The 21,135-nt window shown below is 35.3% G+C and overlaps 1 protein-coding gene across 2 annotated transcripts in view; it reads left to right on the forward strand.

Annotated features, from left to right (window-relative positions):
- LOC149084953 (uncharacterized) overlaps positions 1-18,887 on the forward strand; it is a 53,053-nt gene extending 34,166 nt beyond the window's left edge. The window contains exons 2-3 of one of the 2 annotated variants that reach the window (XM_089232698.1): positions 13,732-14,764; positions 18,688-18,887. In XM_089232698.1, coding sequence (XP_089088824.1) covers positions 13,732-14,764; positions 18,688-18,692 — 1,038 coding nt within the window. In that variant the 3' untranslated portion in view covers positions 18,693-18,887. Of the gene's footprint in view, positions 1-13,731; positions 14,778-18,687 lie in introns of both variants that reach the window. The other variant, XM_089232697.1, reaches the window with a different exon arrangement.
- Positions 18,888-21,135: the final 2,248 nt, after the last annotated feature.

Consider the following 21,135-nt stretch of genomic DNA (forward strand, 5'->3'; position numbering starts at 1 on the left):
ATTTAAATATTTATTAAAAGTTTATAATTTAATTTGATGAAACCGATTAGATGTCTCGAATTATGTGTTTCATATGTGACCATATTTAAAAATATTTGAATTAATATTTTGATGAAATTTTTTAACATGGGATGACACACAAGTAGGCCTATATTGAACGAAAACTGGTGATGGTTTTAGTTTAAAATTGAGTCTGATGGAAGTTTTAGAATAACAGACCAAAATTTATTGTCCCCACTGTGAACACAGGTTTTCGTATTCGGGAAACGTCAGCTCCATCCCACACTCTCCTGTATAATACAATTATTTTATACCACTTGGGTTTCAATTTCTAAATAAACAATTGATAACATGAAGATCGAAAAAGTTTCGAATTCAGTGACAAAACTAAATAACTGATTTTATAAAAAAAAACGACCAAAATCCAAGTGAAAAAATTGCAGGATTTGACAAATATTTTCAGCATATTAAATTGCTTCAAGCTGGCAGCCTTGATACTTAATGTATTCCTATATTTGTTTACATCTAGCGAACAGGTGCGTGAAATGAATAAAAATATTTTTATAACATCAATTAATATTATACAGTTATAAATACCACGTTTTTTGTCAATGGTCAGCATTTGAAAATTTCCGATTAATCGACCAAAATTTTTTGATTTACCAGTTAGAAATTTTAATCGACTCCCCTAGCCCCAGTCAAAAATGAAGAAAACTAATTGGAATTGATCAAAAACAAGATTTAATGAGATTAGTCTGTGACAATGAAAAATCATCGTTTGTCTTGGTAGTTGATGATGCGATGGTGCATAGTCTGTTTACAAGAGTCACAAACGCAATCGTCCTATTCTGCCCCATAATAGTCAAAGTGGGCCTACAGAGAACAGGATTATTTCTGAAAAGACACACCTTTCCTCTTCTATCTTACTAAATTTTCCATTTTGAAGAGATATTCTAGCCCAACTCAGATAATACTTATGGTATTCCATGTTACCCGACACACCATCTGTGAAAAAATAGAGCTTCATCTGATCTTGAACAATCGCTAGCTAAAAATGAGCACAGCATAAGAAATACATCACTTGTGATGTACATTGTGCTTAGTTTCAAATTATTGGGCACATTTCCAATAATTAATAGACACTTTTGAAACTAGTCTGAGTAAATTTCTGTAAGTAGAAAAACTATATTCTCCTATAGCAGCCATGATGATGACAACTGAGTGACACTGGCTCTATAGCATCATGAGGCATTTGTGAGAAGTGTTTTTATCACTGTTCCATTTTGCGGCCATCCCTAAAGTCAAAGAAAACCTGGTATTCCATATTACCCGAATGTACATATATATGTATATATTTTTTGGACTTATTATAATTTTCATTTTTTTTATGGTTACTACTGTTATTCTCTTCGATTTAGATGAAGTTTTTGGTACCCCTTTTTTTTTAATGTTCTGCAAGATCTCTTCGTAGCAGTCTGTTATTTCTCTGTCTATGCATTTTCAAACTTTAGTTTTAGTTTGGAAGGACTTATTCTCTTTAACACCCTATCTCTCATGTCACTCGGACCCTTTTTCAATATTGTCACCAAAATATTTCTTTTGTTCTACTCTCTTTTATTCCCTTTACTTTAGAACTGTGTTTTGTTGTCGTGAATCATTTCAATTGTTTGTGAGTTCTCTCCCGTCTTTGCTGTTTTATCTTCAGCTTCCTTGTTATTGAATTTTCTCATGTCCGTATCTCCTTCGTGTTTCAAAATTATATTAAAAATGATTCTTTTCTATCAATTGGTTTAGCCTTTTATATTCCAAATAAATTCGTTGCGGCTTTGTCTTTATACCACTTGAGTGTCAAATTTAATAAATTTCAAATCTTTGCTCGGACGGTAGTTAGCATTTTATCTTTCCCACTAGTTTTAATAATTTCCCAAAAATTAATTAATTTTTTCTCCGACGTTTTTTAATTAGGATCGCGCTTTCTCTCTTTGTTCGGATACAGAGTTTTCTATAATGTTCAGAAAGTTGGCCATGCTTGAAGAGTGGGGACATTGCAATCATTGTTGGAGTTCGTCTTCTCTTCCATGAATGTCTGTTCGTGCAATTTTTGCTTTGTTTCACTTGATCTCTCTCCAGTAGCATACATAATAAGTCCTGTAGGAGACAAGTAGGCTACAAACCTATATTAGCTTGTAGCCACTAGTATCGTAAGACATTTCAGGTATCATAAATATTCGATTTATAACCATTAATTTCTTTTTCTGACATCTATCTCTATCTAAGTACCCGCTTGTAATATGGCCATGTTGGTAATATTTGGCCAATTTTCTGTATATTCGACGTTAGTACGTGTTTAAATCATCTGACGATACTGGAAACATTCAAGAAAGGTTCCGTGATGAAATTCTTTAAACACTCGTATCTCAGAAAGTAGCCATCACAACTCAAAAGCAATAGTATCGCCCGATGCACATTGCAAAGGTGCATTCAATGATATTACTCCGGTTTCAATATCTCTTCCCGTCTGGAAACCAGAGCCACTGTTCTGATTCGCAAAAAATGGTTTTCTGCTATATCTCAAGCAGTTCATATCGAAAATAGACGACATTGGTACCGTTTGTTAGTTATTCCAAAAACAAAGCCGATGATAGACAAAGACCTACCACGCGATTCAAGGCAAAAAAAGTATTCATGTCAAAACTTGTGGCCGTGTCTATGACACAGCCTATCCCATTTTTTTATACAAATACAAATACAAATACAAATACAAATACCACGCCACAACAGGCAAATTGCCCAACGAGGTGGCTGACTTAAGAACATCATGGATCCCCGACCCATTTTTTGGAGTCCCTACCTACTACTGCTACACCACACATGCACCCCCCCCCCGCGCGGAACCCCCAACGAATCGGTACATGCGGGAATGTACGTGTATGTGTAGTGAAACCTGACGTGAAGTTTTTTTTGTATCTCTGTAATGCTTGTTATGTGTAGTGCTGCCATCTGCCACCAGTTTTTCTAACTATGAGTGAAGTGTTATGATTGAATGATTTATCGTTGTAGGACTGTTGCTCTCTGTGGCGAGACTTTTTAACGGGGAGATTGGCTCGCATTTGCGCGTTGAAGTTGGGAACCACAGAAAACCAACTTCAGCCGACCACCACTGTGGGGTTCGAACCCGGATCCTCGCATCGCGAGTCCGTCACTATAAATATATATTTTGAACGAAATTCAAAATTTTTTATGTTCTTATGCTGGTTGTGTAGCTATTCGTTTGGAGAGATAATCTCCTTTATTATTATTATTATTTTTTGCTTGAGTGATACGCAGTTTTGCGCCAGCTTTTCACTGTCTCCACTGTGGACAGCAGTTTTCTTATTCAGAAAGAATCACCCTCTTCAGTACCAAAGTGTTACCATTTGGGAGTCCTTTATACGGAAACAAGTAATAGTATGTGAACATCGCGATGAAAGAAGTTTCGAAATCGGTGACTAACCTAAAATAACTGATTCTCTAAAAAATGACAAGATCCAAGTAACTCCAGGATTTGACAAATATGCATGTTCAGCATACTGAATTGCTTCCAGAAGACGGCCTTAATTTCTTAATGCATTTCTATTATTTCTTTGCATTTAGCGAATAGGTCCGTTGAAATAAATAAAATACAGTGATATACCTTGGCTAAAACGAAGGCCCCGGCTTACGAATTTTTCGGTTAACGAACTATTTTAGCTAGTATGGATGCATGTGCTACACATGAAACCTTTGTAAGCTGAATTTTATCGTCCATCATCATACGAATTACTACCTCTGTAACCCGATTAACTCATGTTCACCTCGTAATCTTTTTCCAGCTATTCCTACACAAATTGAATCATTTCACGTGAAATTATTCAGCTTATAAAAAAACATTGAAAAAAAGGGAGTCTATGTTTTTTCAGAGCATTACGTTCTTTCAGTGCAAGACTCTTAGCATCGAACTGATGCGCTGATCTGCATGCATCAGACACCGTAATGAGCTGACCAAATCACGAATGAATGGAACACCGACGAACTCGGCTGGGTTGTGTCAACACTGGCTTCAGTAAACTAAAGCTGGTGTCGGTTGCGTACGTTAGTGTGCAATAAAAAGATCTTTAGTATATCTCATCTTCCTGTTAATTATCATTTGTGCAATTTTGAAGCTGTTCATTTAGCCTTCAGTAAGTTTTTGTTTCTTTATAGCGTTCCTCGGTGTTTTAAAAAACACTTATCTTTAAAGTTTGGACAGAAACTGGGACGAATCAATCGCGTTTCGGCTTACGAAGATTTCGGCTAACTGACGTGATTCTTGGAACGAATCATCTTCATTATCCGAGATATCACTATATTTCTACTGCATCGATTAACATTGCACAGTTGCTAATATATATTATTTTAAAATACGTTTGTTATAAATTTTGAACATAAAAATATTCGATTAACCAGTAAAAAATTTTAATCGATTTCCAGCCCTATTATAACGGAAACACAAACATGGTTTATACCAGTGATTCCCAACGTGGGCATTAACGTCCCCTTGGGGCGATAGAATGTTCTAAGCTAGGGGGCGGTAGAAGCTACGGGTATAGCATAGGATCCTATGGGTTAGATTGCGTTGGGGGGCGATGGGAGAAAAAAATTTCTGAAGAAGGGGACGATTTAAAAAAAAAGGGTGGGAAACTATGGTTATAAACTATAGTCACAGTTTCTGGATAGGAGTTCGACACGACTAGTTAAATTCGGGTTTTTAACCAATCCGTGTCGATCTCCTATCCAAAAACTGTGACTATAGTTTAAACCATGTCGGTTAATACCGCCCTTAGTAATTGAACCATTGGATAAGTTTCGAAAAGTGTGTAGAGGACGCGGTATAGCCCAGGTCGCGATAGGATACTCACCTAAAGTACTAAAGGATGTTTAAAGGTGTCGCGAGTTCGATACCCAATTTGTCCTTGTCAGGGACTTTTTTGACGCTGGGGTGAAACAGAAACGGTGGCAACACGGACACAGGAAAAGAGTACTACCGCAGGAAATCCCTCACTGAAGGGTTAGTGCACCAACTCTTCGCTGATATAAAAAAAGAGGCAAAATGTCGGACGCTGCCCTTCGGAATCGCCAATAAGTCGTAGGTTCCGATCTGATTAGCCCTCGTGTGCAGAAAATGAACGTTTGCGACAAAAAATGATCAAATGAACGAAAAGTGGGCAAAAAGTAAAACGCATCTGTAATCGGAATGATAATAGCGGAAGGTGATCCATGAGGCGGAGCTTACAATAAAGGTAAGAAAAGATGAAGAAAATGTGACAAAAACGGAACTTCCGTGATCCAAAAATAGAATCACTTCCGCTAGAAAATAACCAATAGCTCCTTTTCTCTCTCTTATGCATTTCTGTTGGACGAAAAAAAGCAGATAAAACTCGTGATCTCCAAGAAAGATAAATGCAGGGAGCGTCACGAAACAAACTTTCAAGACGTGCATCCTGAGAAACAGTTGCAATATCTTAGATTTGTTCACGTCTGCTGGACGGAGATACCACGATTTCATTTATTTTGGTTATTATTGGCTATCAATGAGAAGAACATAAATTTAGGATGTTCCTCGTGATGAAGAAAGTTCGCAACACGATAGTGTTAATTTTTTGAATTGAGCGGAAAGTAAGCAAGAGTACTTGACTAAAAACTAACAGTTTGAGAATAAACATTTTATTGCTTTTTCTCAGTCAGAAATTTACCTGTTCACCTCAACCCACTGTGATCTATTGCGCAATAAATAATGTGGGATGTTTTTTTCGGGTAATATGGAATACCAGTTTAATTTTTCTGGTTATTTCCAACTTAAAACATGATGGGAAAAAACCTGAAACCTGCATTTCCATAAAATTTAGATTCTTTTTTTTTGCAGTGACAAGTGTATCGTATGTACAGGGTGATTATAATTAAAGTTCCAATACTCGGAGTAGTTTTTTTTCTTCAAAAAACTGTTTATCCGAATGCAGCCAATTTTTAAGGATATCCTAATGAGACCACGGGAGAGGGATTTATGGAATAAAAAATAGTTCAATTTTTGACCACTAGTTGAAAGAATGACGCTTTTTTATTGCATTTTACATTTTCCTATTTTCCATATAGCTTATATATCAAGTTTAAATGGAATACGTCTACAAAAACGGTCACTATATAGGTCTGAGTAGTTTCAGTATACTGACGCTGCTCAGACCGATGTAGCGCCCGTTGTGGAGGAATTATTCCATTGAAACTTAAACTTGGTATATATGGTCCATGTGGAAGAAAGGGAAATTCAATAAAACAGCGCCACTTTTTCATCTGGTGGTCGAAAATTTAACTATTTGTTTTTTATTTCATAAATCTCTCTCCCATGGTTCTCATTGAGAGATCCTAAAAAAATGGCTGCATTCGGATTAGCAGTTTTTGAGAAAAACTACTCAGAGTACGAGAACTTAAACTATAATCACCCTATATTTAAAAATAAATATTATGTCTAGGGAAAAGGTATTTAAAAAAAGCATTTTCGTCGGGTAATATGGAATAGGGGGTTCAAAGTGAAAAAACTAATTCGAATTGATCAAAAACAAGATTTAATGAGTTTATGGCAATTAAAAATGAATATTTTTGTAGTCGAGGATGCAGGGGTGTCACAGTGTCTATTTATAAGTGTCACAAATGCAATCTTCTTATTCTGCACTAAAAAACTGTCAAAGTGGGCTTACACAGAACAGGATTATTTCTCTTGTTGACCTTTCCTCTTCTATCTTACTAAAATTTTCCATTTTGAAGAGACATTCTAGCCCACACAATTAAGATAATACTTATGGTATTCCGTATTGCCTTGCACACTATCTGTGAAAAATAGCGCTATATCTGATCTTGGAGAATCGCTAGCTAAAAATGAGCAAGGCATAAGAAAATTCATCGCTTGTGATGCACATTGTGCTTGGTTTCAAATTATTGGGCGCATTTCCAATTATTATAATAGGTACTTTTGAAAACTAGTCTGAGTAAATTTCTGGAAGTAGAAAAACTATATTCTCCTATAGCAGCCGTGATGATGACAGCTGAGTGACACTGAGTGACAAGGCCTTTGTGAAGTGTTTTTATCACTGTTCCATTTTGCGGTCACCCTTGAAAAGGCAGAGAAAACCTGGTATTCCATATTACCCGAATGTGCATATATGTATATATTTTTTGGACTTATTATATTAAAGACACACATTATTTCTTGGCCTTTCCTCTTCTATCTTGCTAAACGTTCCGTCTTGAATTCTAGCCCAATACCCAGATAATACTGTACTTATAGTATTCCATATTACCCGATGCTCCATCTGTGAAAAAAATTGTTTTCTATCTAACCGGAGAGAATGTCTAGCTAAAAAAATGAGCATAGCACAATCAAATACAGTAAGATCTCCCGAATCCGGACACTTCGGCCGAATTTTTTCCCTGTTTCAATCGGGACTTTGATGCACTTTCTTCAGAGTTCCGTTTCGGCTTTTTCTATCACTGGGGGCATTTTTTTCTTTTTTTCTCCCACATTCTTCCCCGATTTATTGTTGATGTCCACATTCGGTTTTCGGGAAACGAAAGAAAATGGAAGCACCAACGTGTGTCAATGCGATTGGTCAGATCATGACCAATGAGGTATGATCACAATAACACGCAATTTATTTTCTCTTCATTTCATTTCTTCGTTCTGTACAGTTAATCTTGGTGTCTTTGAACTTGTCCGGTGCTGTGTTATTTTCTGTGATAATCTGAGTGAATTTTCAAACATGCCGACAGAAAACCTCAAGTGATGTGGCACGTTCAAGCTGCAAACGCAAACATAACGCTCTAAGTAAACTATATTATGTGAGAAAATTGAACTTTTGAAAAAGCTAGAAAGCGGAACAATAGTACGAATGTTGTGTGAATAATATAGAATCGGAAAAATCTACTGTTTATGATTTTCAGAAACAAACAAAAAAAATCAGTTTCTTTCTACGTCATGCCTACAAATAATATTTAAACAATAAGTAATTTTTTTTTCTCCACCTATAACTACTAACGGTATGTAAATTAAAAGTTATGGTTTAAAACTGAATTACCTGTTGCTATACGCATATACGGGGTGTATAGCAAACAGGGGGTATGGAATTTTACTGGCGAACCGCTGATCTTAGAGGTATAGATCTACTTCCAATTAGAAAAAGTTTACAAACAACGTACAATACTCAGACATGCCATTCATTTTTTAAGGGGTTGTAAGGTTATTAAAATAAAAAGAATAAATTTTTATACAGTCTCCGTGTGTTCCAAAACCCAGTTAGAAAGTTATTGCGCTGTCTCGCCTGATGCCAACAAAAGAAATACCATGTTCAATATTCATTGTGTTATTCGGATTCGAAAAACGGAGGAAAGAGAAAACAGCTCTAAATGTGGAAAAACCATTTTAGCCACATTTAACGCTGTTTTTTTTGCACATTTGCTCCATTTTTCGAGGTCAAATATCTCAGTGAATATTCGTAACATGGAATAAATTCGAAACATGAAATTTGTTTTTGTTGGTAACAAGAGAGAAAGAGCAATAGCTTTCTAATTGGGTTTTGAGTCACACGGGGACTGTATAAAAAGTTAATTTTTTTTTATTTTAATGACAATAAAACCTCTTGAAACATACGAAGGTTTTAACAGCTGGCTGATGCGAAGATATATTTAAGAAAGAGAGAAAATTCAACTCCCTTTGAGGGAATCGAACCCACGTGCTTTCACTTTCCGGATGAACACCCTAGACCACTAGACTACAAAGGCAACGAATCGGTCAATCTTTCCTTGGAGTTCGTGTGCACTGAACGGGAATGTACATGGACGGTCGGACCTAATTCAGGCCAAAGCTCACAACTGCTGACACTGCCACCAGATGGCGACTTATCCGAGGATGATGTCACTCTCCGCTATCAATATGAAGGTTTTAACAGCTGGCAGATGCGAAGATATATGGATGCCTTTGCGGGGTTCGATTCCCCGCAAACTATAACCCCGAAAAATAACCGTGACCGGTTATTTTTCCGGTTTTTATTCATTTTTAAATTTCTACGGACGTTTTGCCCACCCTGTACTTCAGCGCGTAACGCAACAGGGTTTGAAATAAGGAAGGTAGGGTCCCGTCTCCTTCGGTAGCGCACTTGCCGAATCTTTGAGCTTAGTCGTACTACCATATATTTATGGTAGTTTATTTACTGCAGTTATTCAATACATGGGATTTTAACAATAACGCTCATTGGCTAAGATCACTATTACGTCGCTAAAAGACGAGGTGGGGCTAAAGAAGGCAAGGGGTTTTCAAAATGCTTTTGTATTCAATACAGTATATGTTAAAATAAATATAATTTTTTTTGTGCATAATCGCCAATTGTCTCCGTAAGTTTATTAAATTTATCACTTTTACCAACGATTATGCATAGTACCCGAGCATTGTAGTAAATTTGATAAAAACTAAAAGAATTATCATTTTCACGGGTGCTCATACATAATACCCCAGTGTATCTGGTCGAGATGGGAAGCGGGTTTGTCCAGTCTTCAAAGGTCAAAGTACACCTGGTTGGTTCGGTAAATACCTCATTTATCGCTTTTCCTGGTGGCATAATCGATTTCAGGAGTCTTCAAATTCATCAATTACATTAGGGTATTCTGCATAATCACTGGTAAAAGCGATAACTTTAAACTATTTATCAAATTAACCATGTATGCTGGAGTATTATGTATAAGCACCTGTAAGTAAAAATGATAATTCTTTTAGTATTTATCAAATTTACTACTGATGCTTGGGTATTATGCGCAATCACCGGTAAAAGAGATAAATTTAATTAATGAACTTACGGAGACGATTGTTCACATAAAAACTGATTTATCACATTTACCGTAACATATACTGTATTGCATACTAACGCATTTTAAACATCTCGCCTCTTTAGTCCTGCCTCATCTTTTAGTGACGTAATAGTGATCTCAGCCAAAATCAGGTAACCCCATGTTAAAATTCTATGTATAGGATAGAATAACGCTGCCGGGAATCGAACTCATTTCTCTTGCAAACCTGCAATAGCGTTATCCGTGTACACCACTGGAGACGCGATCATTTCTTCCTTATTTACGCACTGTAGAGTGACGCTCTAAAGTAGAGACAGCAGTCTCGCTTAACTTCAGCCCCAGATGGCGGCAGTAGCGAGAGTGAGTTGATTTTGATTTTTTTTCTCAGTCCAATTGTACGAAACTCTCCTCGACATGAAAAATGAAGAAAAAAAGTATTTCCTTCACATAATTGTATTCATACAATTGTGTTAAAAAAAATCAAAATCATCTCACACTCACTACTACCGCCAGCTGGGGACCATTTGCTGAAGTTAAGAGAGACTACCGTCTCTACTTCAGCGTAATTACCGGTTTTCAAGAGGGCTGGGTTCGATTTCCGGCACGGACCAGTTGACTTTTCTTTCCGAGTCAGAGAAAAAAAGAAGTCTTTCCTTCATATTTCTACACAAAACATTTCAATTTTTATACATACACTCAGAAAATGGGGAAAAAAAATTATAAATAATAAATTTATGTTTAAGATAAACATTTTTTCCAACTCTTCCATAAAAATTTCAGGGATTGGATACAAATTTTAGGGATTTATTGAAATTTAAATTGAAAAAAATGACAAAAACAGACGATAGTTCTAAAAATTTTCTAATTTTCTCCTTGATAATTTCTTCTAATTACTAATCAATACTTATCATATCGAAATCTAAGCTTCCACCGTTTTCCACTAAACATTTCATTCTTGGAAATTAATCTCTGTAACAACTGAAATGGACAGCTGTTGTACAAGATTCGGTGCACCAAACAACAAACGCCATTCCTTACTCGTATTTGAAAAAATCTAAAATGCCTCTACGGAAGCTCATTATGAAGAAAAGAGGGAACAGAAAGCACATTTTATATTTTCGCTCATTAAGTGCACGAGCTTCTAGAGCTTTCTTATTCATGAATCGACTCAAATTCATACGCATCCAGTGAGTCAAATTAAGATTTGTATTTTTTTGAAATTGGCTAAAAGTTCTAAAGATAGCTACTTATTATTTCTGCTCGCTTGAGTGTTCATTAAAACAGAAATTTCATACTGCGATACAAGCTTTCTCTTTTTTCAACTATTTCAAGTAACATCTCAAAATGGTTATTTCGAATTATAACATGTATTACTAAGCAATGCTTCAAATTATCATACTCATTTTTGGTTCGAATCTTAATCGGTATGATAAGTTCCTTTCATTGTGGAAGAAATCCTACGTTAATTAACACACAATTGCGATAAACGCTTTAAACTTGACATTCTTTCAAAGTAGAGTGAATTAGCGATGGATTATTAATGAAAAAAAAAACTGCGGATAGAAAAATATTTATTTGAAAGAGCTTTACATTTTTAATTAAATAGAATTTTTTGTACTAAACCAAATCTTCTGAGATGTTTTAAATATTCATATCATAGATGAATGCAATTCTATCGAAGGATAAAGAAATGTTTTCACGAAACTAATCCAATTATAACAGTAAATATTTATTTCATAAATTTTCTGGAAAAAAACGAATAAAAATATTTAAAAGAAGACATAAATAGCAGAAGTATGTGAATGGTTAAAAAATTGAATATTTCAGAAATTTTCCGTGTTTCGTTTCATATACGGAAGGAAATAAAACGTATACCGTATTCATAAATTTTTCAATTTAAATTTGCAACAGCTCCTCTAATAAAAATCTAACGAAGTATATAATACCACGCGATAAAAGTGGAAATTCAATCTTTCTCGGTCGTATATTGTATATAGCGATTGATGGATGTTCAAAAACTTGAAGTTCAATTTCTTTCGGATTGCTATACAATTATTCAAATTGGATCATCCATTAAATGCGAAGTCTTTTTTTTTTTGTATGTCTAATAACATAGCAATAGAGATCTTCGTAAACAATCAAGATATAATACAATGAAAAGAAAGCTTGGAATCTTTTCAAATCACGTTGAATACCAAAAAGTTACTGTCGCAGTTTATTAACATGAGAAGAATTATTCCAAAGATAACCAATTCACAAAAAGAAGGGGGGGGGAGTCTTTTACACTGATTTGATTAAGCAAATTATTTTCGCCTTTCGTATTGTTTGGAGATCCATGGAAGCTAATTCCCTAGAATTTTCGCAACTGTTGTTGACATCATTACTTCGTTTCTTTTCTTGTACCCCGTGGCATCTTTAGACCTAATTAGTGTTTCCTATTGACCGAATGTTAAAATGAGATTCACTTATGAAAATGCTCGTAATGAAATAGAAATACAAAGACGAATACGTGACTGCGAATTACGAGAACGTCAAGGGAAAAAATAGACTCGCGTTGACTTATGCTGTTGGTTATTGAGATTTATGTATCACTGCTATCCTTATTATGAATTTAACACTATTATTGAATGGCTGGCTAGTGCTCTATTTTATTCCAATTATTATATATTCCTATTATTCAAACTATATACTATCAATGCTACGGCCTTTCTTCAAACTGCGAGTAAATCTTTCGCCTTTTGCAAGAAATAGTGCTCTGTTATCTTATCTTACTTGAACGGTGTATTATATCCTTATGTCTTCTATAAATTATGTACTTAGGTTGTGTGTTTTCAAAGCCTTTATTTAACAGTACAGGGTGATTCTTAAAGAAGTACAGTGAAACCTCGCCACGACTATACTCGGTATAACGATAAGTCCCTCAACAACGATATTTTATCAAATGTTGTTTAGAAGTGTCTATAGTCTAATGTTAAAACCCTCTCGCTGCACAAAGACTTCTTTCACTACAATAAATTCCTCTATACATACAAATACAAAGGCCACAACAGACAAATTGTCCAACGAGGTGGTTAAAAAATTATGCCCATAAACAATATGGATGAGTGAATAAAAGTGATTCTCAAATTTCTCTCACCCGTGGCTCCCTTGCCCAATTTATGGCTCATTTACGGCTCCCCAGAGTAGTTTAGTAGATATTTTTACTTATAAAAGAACCACATTGAAGCGTATATAGGCACACAAATCAATATCTCCAGCTCATTGCGGCGCTTCTAACAAAGGTTTGAAACACCCCTAGGAGCCGCGATGCACACTTTGAGAAACACTCCTCTATAACGATGTTTTTTTTTTTTATAGAATTTGAAATCGCCACAACGAGATATTTTTTTTTTTTAAATTTCGCTCAAAATCACCTTAAATGTGTTTTTAAATTCCTCACCAGTTTCTGTTCTTTCGAAAAGGTGTTCAATAACACATCGGTATTTTACAATATCTACCCTCCGAAAGTGATAATCCCCATCCTAGTTACGGCCCTGCCTGCTTATGTGTCGCAGCAAGTTACGTCAGGTATAAACAAAAATGACTGCGTTGTGGGACTTCGAAGCGTGAGAAAGAATTTAAGAACATGTTATCTTCTATAATTAATATATTTGAAGTGGAATTTTTAGAATGAGTACTTAAAGGGGGAGGGGAAATTGCGCTCACGACAGTTCCATTGTTTAAATACTGTTAGTCTTGATTGGTATAATAGCTCCCTCTAATTTTTTCTAAAAAGTTTACAAACAGCCTGTATATGAAATTATGTACTGTCCCTCTATATGAATCGAATTATAATTGTTATCGTTCTAGGTCGAAGCTGATGCAAGCAAGCTGTCTAATTCTACAGTCGTAGTTTCCTCTGGTCAAGTTTTAAAGAGTGTGCGGGGTGTTTCTAAGAACTCGAAAGATGGGCAATCAACTCACGACAACACAATTCCTCTTCGATCCGAGTTAACGAATGTCGACGCTTCAAGGAGATCACGAGCTCTTCTGTCAGCTTCGAGGTTCCCGCTGGACAAAATCGGAGGTGGTGTAGTATTCCGAGAGCTACAAGAAGTTGAACAACCGACCGGAAAAGATCTCGACCAGTTATCAGAATTGGATGGAAACAAATTAATCTCGGTCGACAAAATCTTAGATGAAATCAATACATCTGGTTTTACTGATCCGAGAAAGAAAAACTTCGATGAAATCGACCGAGCTGGTTTTCACTCCTTAGGTAAAAAGAATTTTGATGAAATAGATAGAGCAGGTTTTCATTTCTTAGGAAAGAAAAACTTCGATGAGATCGACCGAGCTGGCTTTCATTCTTTGGGTAAGAAAAACTTTGATGAAATAGACCGAGCTGGTTTTCATTTCTTAGGCAAGAAAAACTTCGACGAGATAGACCGAGCAGGTTTCCATTCTTTAGGTAAGAAAAATTTCGATGAGATCGATACTGCAGGTTTTAATGCGTTAGGTAAAAGAAACATGGATGAAATCGACAGATCTGGTTTCCATGCCATTGGGAAAAAGAATTTTGATGAAATCGACCGAGCTGGATTCCATTCTTTAGGGAAGAAAAATTTCGATGAAATTGACAGAGCGGGATTTCATTCCTTGGGGAAGAGAAATTTCGACGAAATCGACCGAGCTGGTTTTCATGCTCTCGGCAAAAAAAATTTCGATGAAATCGACCGAGCTGGTTTTCATTCTTTGGGCAAGAAAAATTTTGATGAAATAGACAGAGCTGGATTTCATTCTCTTGGACGAAGAAACTTCGACGAAATAGACCGTTCAGGTTTTCGAAATTTGGGAAGGCGAAGTTTTGATGAAATCGATAGAGCAGGTTTTCATAACTTCGGTAAGAAGCTATGGTAAATATCAAAAGAAAATTTTTTTTCTCTCTCTCTACACTTCATTTTATTATTCATTCAAAAGCACACACAGGGTGTCCCATACATCCATAAATAGTTTAAAAATTCATAAAAATTCAAGGAATTGGTATTTTTGAATGCAGTTTGTGTGAAAATGTTATTTTTTCTCACGAAGAGGGGATTTTTTTTTTGGTACAGCTGAAGCTTTGCGAAAACTTTCAGGACAGAGAAGGAAGTGAAGACAAATTCAGAACCTGAATTCTGTGATTTTTTTTTTGGGCAGTTCCCTCTATCGTCAAAAATTTGAACAAATTTTTTTTTCGCACCGAAAATAATAAATCCTATCGCGAGACTAACTTTTTCGCAAACTGCATTGAAGTTTATCAATTCCTTCCATTTTTATGAATTTTTTAACTATTGAAGGGACACCCTATGTTGTGAGTGATCTCTCACTTATATGCGTCGGTGCAAGGGAAATAAGACGTATAAATGAGAGAGGCGTATAATTGAATAGTATTATTTACCTGTATATTACTCCTGACCGGGAGTGCAGAAAATCGTCCTATAATTGAGAGATCACTGTATATTGCAATCAAGATAAATATTTTATACAGGGTGTCCTTCCTGTAAGTCCTAATGCGGCTCGGGCTTTATTATCAACCGTCCGTCATAGAGGTATGGTTTCAGTTTAAAAAATGCTCGAAATGTGTTTAGAAATCACCCTGTATCAGTTATGAGAGTAAAAATTCAGTGCGATACAAAATAAAAAATACCAATTTTTATACGATCCCGTTGTTCTCTAACTTCCAATTAAAAACCCGTCTTTTCTGGGGCGTCCTCCTTCTAACCAGATCATGGCCCGCCACTTTGTCTCAATGAAGAGATTTTAGCAGGTGGTGGAAGAAGATCGGGGCTGTGATGGAAGCTGTGCATGTATGTTTTGTGAACCTAACGCGAAGTCTGTTTCTGTGTAATACTTGTTATGTGTAGAGCTGCTATCTACCGTCATTTTATCTAACTATGAGTGAAGCGTAACGATTTAGTAATTATACCGTTGTAGGCATGTTGCTCTGTGTGGCGTGATTTTTTTTACTGGGAGATCGACTCGCATTCGTGCCTCGAATGTGGGAACCACAGAAAACCAACTTCAGCGGACTATCACTGTGGTGACGGTGGGGTTCGAAGCAGTGTCCTCACGATACGAGTCCGTCACTGTGACCACTGGACCACCCCAGCAGCTCTTCTGAGGTGAACCAAAAAAAAATTCGAATGTTGCACTTAGAAATGTGAATTTTTTTTTGGCCTCTTCTGAGGCAAAAAAAAAAAATCAAGTGATGCAATATTTGCTAAGATATTTGAATTCGAAAATCTGAGAAATTTCGAGAAATGTTATCATAAACGAAGGAAAGAAGCGTCGTTCACATTAGGTTATGCTGTTCTTTCCCAACTTTTCTTCTTCGGTTTTTCAATTCAAATATCGAAGCCACGTATACATTAGCGTGCCGATCTTGTAGCGTACGACCCCTTGCAGCGGTTCTAATCCGTTCGTGGGTACATAAACTTCTTTTCGTGTTTCTTTCGTTTCTTTGTATTCGTTTAAAAAACCGATTCCAGGTGGGTCCCGCTCAAGCAGTTCGAGAATCGTTCACAACACCGTACAAATTACTGAACAACCAATTGCGAATGCTTTCATTGCATGATCCACGTACTAATGTATATGAGTTTTTTGTTTGGGCTAAGAAGAGATATGGCTACAACTTTTTAATGGAAAGTTAGAGAACAGGGGGCACCGTATAAAAATTTAGACTTTTTTATTTTATGACACCCTGTATTTTCGCTCTCGAAACTGCTACGGAGTGATTCCTGAACACATTTTGAGCATTTTTTTAAATTAAAACCATGCGAACGAACGTTTGCTGAGACAAACACCGCATTAGGACTTAGAGGATACCCTGTATTATTACTTAAAAGATTGACATCTTTTGAAGAGATGAAACTGGTGATCATTTACATTTCAAATGATGACCAAATCATCTTAAATGTTCGAGAAAATTAATTACATTATTAAAAACAGTATACAAATGCATAAATGAATATATTTGTTACTTTATATATCATCTTACTTATACCATAACAGCTTTTTACAGTGCTTAATTCGATATGCAAATAATGCTGAGTGTGTGTAAGGATAAAAAATAGGATAGGACATATAACACGCGTCTATTAAAATATAATTATACAGCAAACAATAATAATTATATACAGAAACTCCAAAACAAATATGAGAAAATAATTCTCTCTGTTTACAAGGTTAATCACTTGGAATTATATGTACCATGTTAATTAGAATAAATATTTATATAATGCAGCGTTTGTCAGCTTTGTTTTATTCCACGGCACACTTAATTTGAGATTTTTTTAAAAATTAGTTTTAATAATTTAATTATTAACATTGATTATTAATCGTGAGTTAGTTATTATAATTAATTTATTATTATTTAATTGATAATTATTATAAAAAAATAATTGAAATTCCTGAAACAAAACTTGAATAAATATCTGAGCTTAACAAATTTGTAGAATATTTTCTTTTGTGTAGGAAAAATGTACTTTTCCGAAGGCTTTTTCCGAAGATTTTCTAAGTATGATCGGTTTTTCTTTTCGATATTTTAACCTGTAACCCCATCAGCAGCTCTGAGATGGTTGCATGGCTAGGCATGGGGGGCAAACATTTGAGTCTGGTCTGGTAAGAAATTGTAGTCCACGCTGCACTCTTTTCCAAAAAATGAAGAGTTTAGTTAATTAGTTAATGAATCCTGTCAAAATGTTTATGGCCCGCGTTGTCAAGCAAGAAATCATACTGAGTGCTACTTTTATACCGGACCCTGCGTCTGACCATTATGTTGGCCCCTGAATAGAGAGAAGTTGGCCACCCCTGATCTACAGGACTAAACCTTTGTGAGTTGACAGGAAAATTGTTGCACCGTAGATAGTAAATTTATACAGGTTTTTTTTATAATATGTAGATTCAAATACATAGGCGATTTTATAGATAATTTCTTAAAATATACAAAGTTTATGAAAGAAAGTAAATATCTTTGATAATATGATACGCACATACCTAAAAAGTGAAGGGAATTAGTATTATGTTAATACCAATTCCCTTTTGAAAAAATTAATCATTTATAAAAAATATCTATAATGTTTCAGCCCAGAGGTGCACAACCTTTTGAGTAAGCGGGCCAGATATGCAGTATTTCTGCCGCTCACGGGCCAGAAAGTTGGCTATATGATCTGTATCTTATAGGCCATTCCCGTAATTTTGGCCGGCCCAACTTTTTATATAAAATGTCTCGCATTTTCTCCTTATTTTCAACAAGGCTTACTTGAATTTTTGAAATCACGAATAAAGATTATTTTCGTGACTTTTATACCGTGAGAGATAATTATGACTCCATCATAATCAATTATAGTCAAATAAATACGTATACTCATCTCACATATTATTTGTCAAACATACTGTATATGTTTTTCGGGTGAATTACAAATTTTCACCCATTGCGATTTACAGTAGTTATTTATTTCCCGCCACGGACGATTTTCCAGCATTTAAATGATAGATGTAAAATTTACTTGTCTTTGACAATTTTTTCGTATGCAATTGGAAATTTTATTTGCATTTGACTATTTTTTGCGATAATTGGTGATATCCCGTATGAATTTCTCTTTCTCCCCGTATTTTTATGAACGTAATATAGTCAGCCGAGGCTTTTTAATCGTGTTAAGTATATTGATACTAGATACTTATCTACCGGAATACCTTTCGCGTGACGAAGGTTGTGCACCCCTGTTTCAGCCGATAAGTTTTCCCATTTTTGTTGGTTTTTTGAACGAGTTGTTTTCTTTTCAGGTTGAAATAGTGTTTAGATTTTCGTTCTCTTGAGTGGATGAATTAACACAAAGTCACCCAAGAACGTCCAAAAAATAAAAATAAATAATAATAATATATTAGAATAGCATATACGTGTTCCCAATTATGTTATGAGCTCCCGATTGTGTATCGAGTCTTGTATCAAGTGCGAAATAAAATCATGCTCAAGTGTTCTGTTACATATTTTTTGTGCACATTTTAACTTTCAAATGTGATTTCAGTAATATGATTTCTGTCATGCTGTCTTACTCATTATTCTGGCTTGATTTAGTAATCGAGGTTCATTAGATATACACGTGTATTTGATACATGAGTTTCATGTATCACACATAGTTTCAAGTTTACTTATCACTCAGACACTTTTGGTGAATTTTGTGGATGCTTTATGTCGATGGTAAAGGGATTCTCTGAATCCACTGTTTGACATAATGCACAATTACTCTTCGGAATCTAATCAAAACAACATTCCAAACCGATTTCAGAGATCGAGCGTTTCTCTGTCGTAAGGCTTGACCAATATTAAATGATCTGTCAGTCAAGGGTCATACGATATCAGAGTCGAATACCACTCCAATCATACAATGAATAACCAGTCAGAGCTGGACTGAGCGATGGAAGTTGATACTCTTTTCCGAATACAAGGATTTATATTACAGAAAGTGTTCGAATATCTCGTACCAAATGTTAATCATGGAAACAACATGGATATAAAACAATTAAGATTGACAGCACTAATCTGAATCTCTTGCCTGCTGTAGTCAGTCTTATATTTTATTATATAAAGTCACAGGAACGTTTAAAATATGAAAATTGCATTCGATACGGTATAAATTTACAGTTAACATTGGTACTGGTGACATTAAATACAGTCGAACTTGATTAATTCGAAGCTCAAGTTGAAGCAGAAAAGTTCAAATTAGCCAATTCATCTATATAAGATAACTGAGGAGTTTATTTTCAAAAGGAAACATTTCCATTTTTTCTAATTCATTTTTCAATGGTTTCTGAATCTTTGGAATGAGCTCTGCCGGATTATCCAACAGGGTTTATTCCAATGGAAATATTTTTGGTAAAAATTACGATGTGTAAAGTTAGTCGTTTCTACCAAAAGAGGGAACATATCCATCTCGTTCATTCACTCGCGGTATTTTTCTTGATAGATCCTTTCGATAATGGTCACCCATGGGACACTAAATTTTGTTAGCTAACGAGGATTGTCCGTTAATGTATAGTAAAGTACATTGAGTACCATGTCAACGTCTTGTATCAAGTGCGAAATAAAATCATGCTCAAGTGTTCTGTTACATATTTTTTGTGCACATTTTAACTTTCAAATGTGATTTCAGTAATATGATTTCTGTCATGCTGTCTTACTCATTATTCTGGCTTGATTTAGTAATCGAGGTTCATTAGATATACACGTGTATTTGATACATGAGTTTCATGTATCACACATAGTTTCAAGTTTACTTATCACTCAGACACTTTTGGTGAATTTTGTGGATGCTTTATGTCGATGGTAAAGGGATTCTCTGAATCCACTGTTTGACATAATGCACAATTACTCTTCGGAATCTAATCAAAACAACATTCCAAACCGATTTCAGAGATCGAGCGTTTCTCTGTCGTAAGGCTTGACCAATATTAAATGATCTGTCAGTCAAGGGTCATACGATATCAGAGTCGAATACCACTCCAATCATACAATGAATAACCAGTCAGAGCTGGACTGAGCGATGGAAGTTGATACTCTTTTCCGAATACAAGGATTTATATTACAGAAAGTGTTCGAATATCTCGTACCAAATGTTAATCATGGAAACAACATGGATATAAAACAATTAAGATTGACAGCACTAATCTGAATCTCTTGCCTGCTGTAGTCAGTCTTATATTTTATTATATAAAGTCACAGGAACGTTTAAAATATGAAAATTGCATTCGATACGGTATAAATTTACAGTTAACATTGGTACTGGTGACATTAAATACAGTCGAACTTGATTAATTCGAAGCTCAAGTTGAAGCAGAAAAGTTCAAATTAGCCAATTCATCTATATAAGATAACTGAGGAGTTTATTTTCAAAAGGAAACATTTCCATTTTTTCTAATTCATTTTTCAATGGTTTCTGAATCTTTGGAATGAGCTCTGCCGGATTATCCAACAGGGTTTATTCCAATGGAAATATTTTTGGTAAAAATTACGATGTGTAAAGTTAGTCGTTTCTACCAAAAGAGGGAACATATCCATCTCGTTCATTCACTCGCGGTATTTTTCTTGATAGATCCTTTCGATAATGGTCACCCATGGGACACTAAATTTTGTTAGCTAACGAGGATTGTCCGTTAATGTATAGTAAAGTACATTGAGTACCATGTCAACGTAATTCAAAAACATTTCCGTTATGGAAGGTTCTACAGTAGAAT

This window comes from Pholcus phalangioides, unplaced genomic scaffold (genome assembly GCF_987345545.1).
Source record: "Pholcus phalangioides strain wild (caught in Gottingen) unplaced genomic scaffold, Ppha-v1.0 ptg000007l_1, whole genome shotgun sequence".
Lineage (NCBI taxonomy): Eukaryota > Metazoa > Arthropoda > Arachnida > Araneae > Pholcidae > Pholcus > Pholcus phalangioides.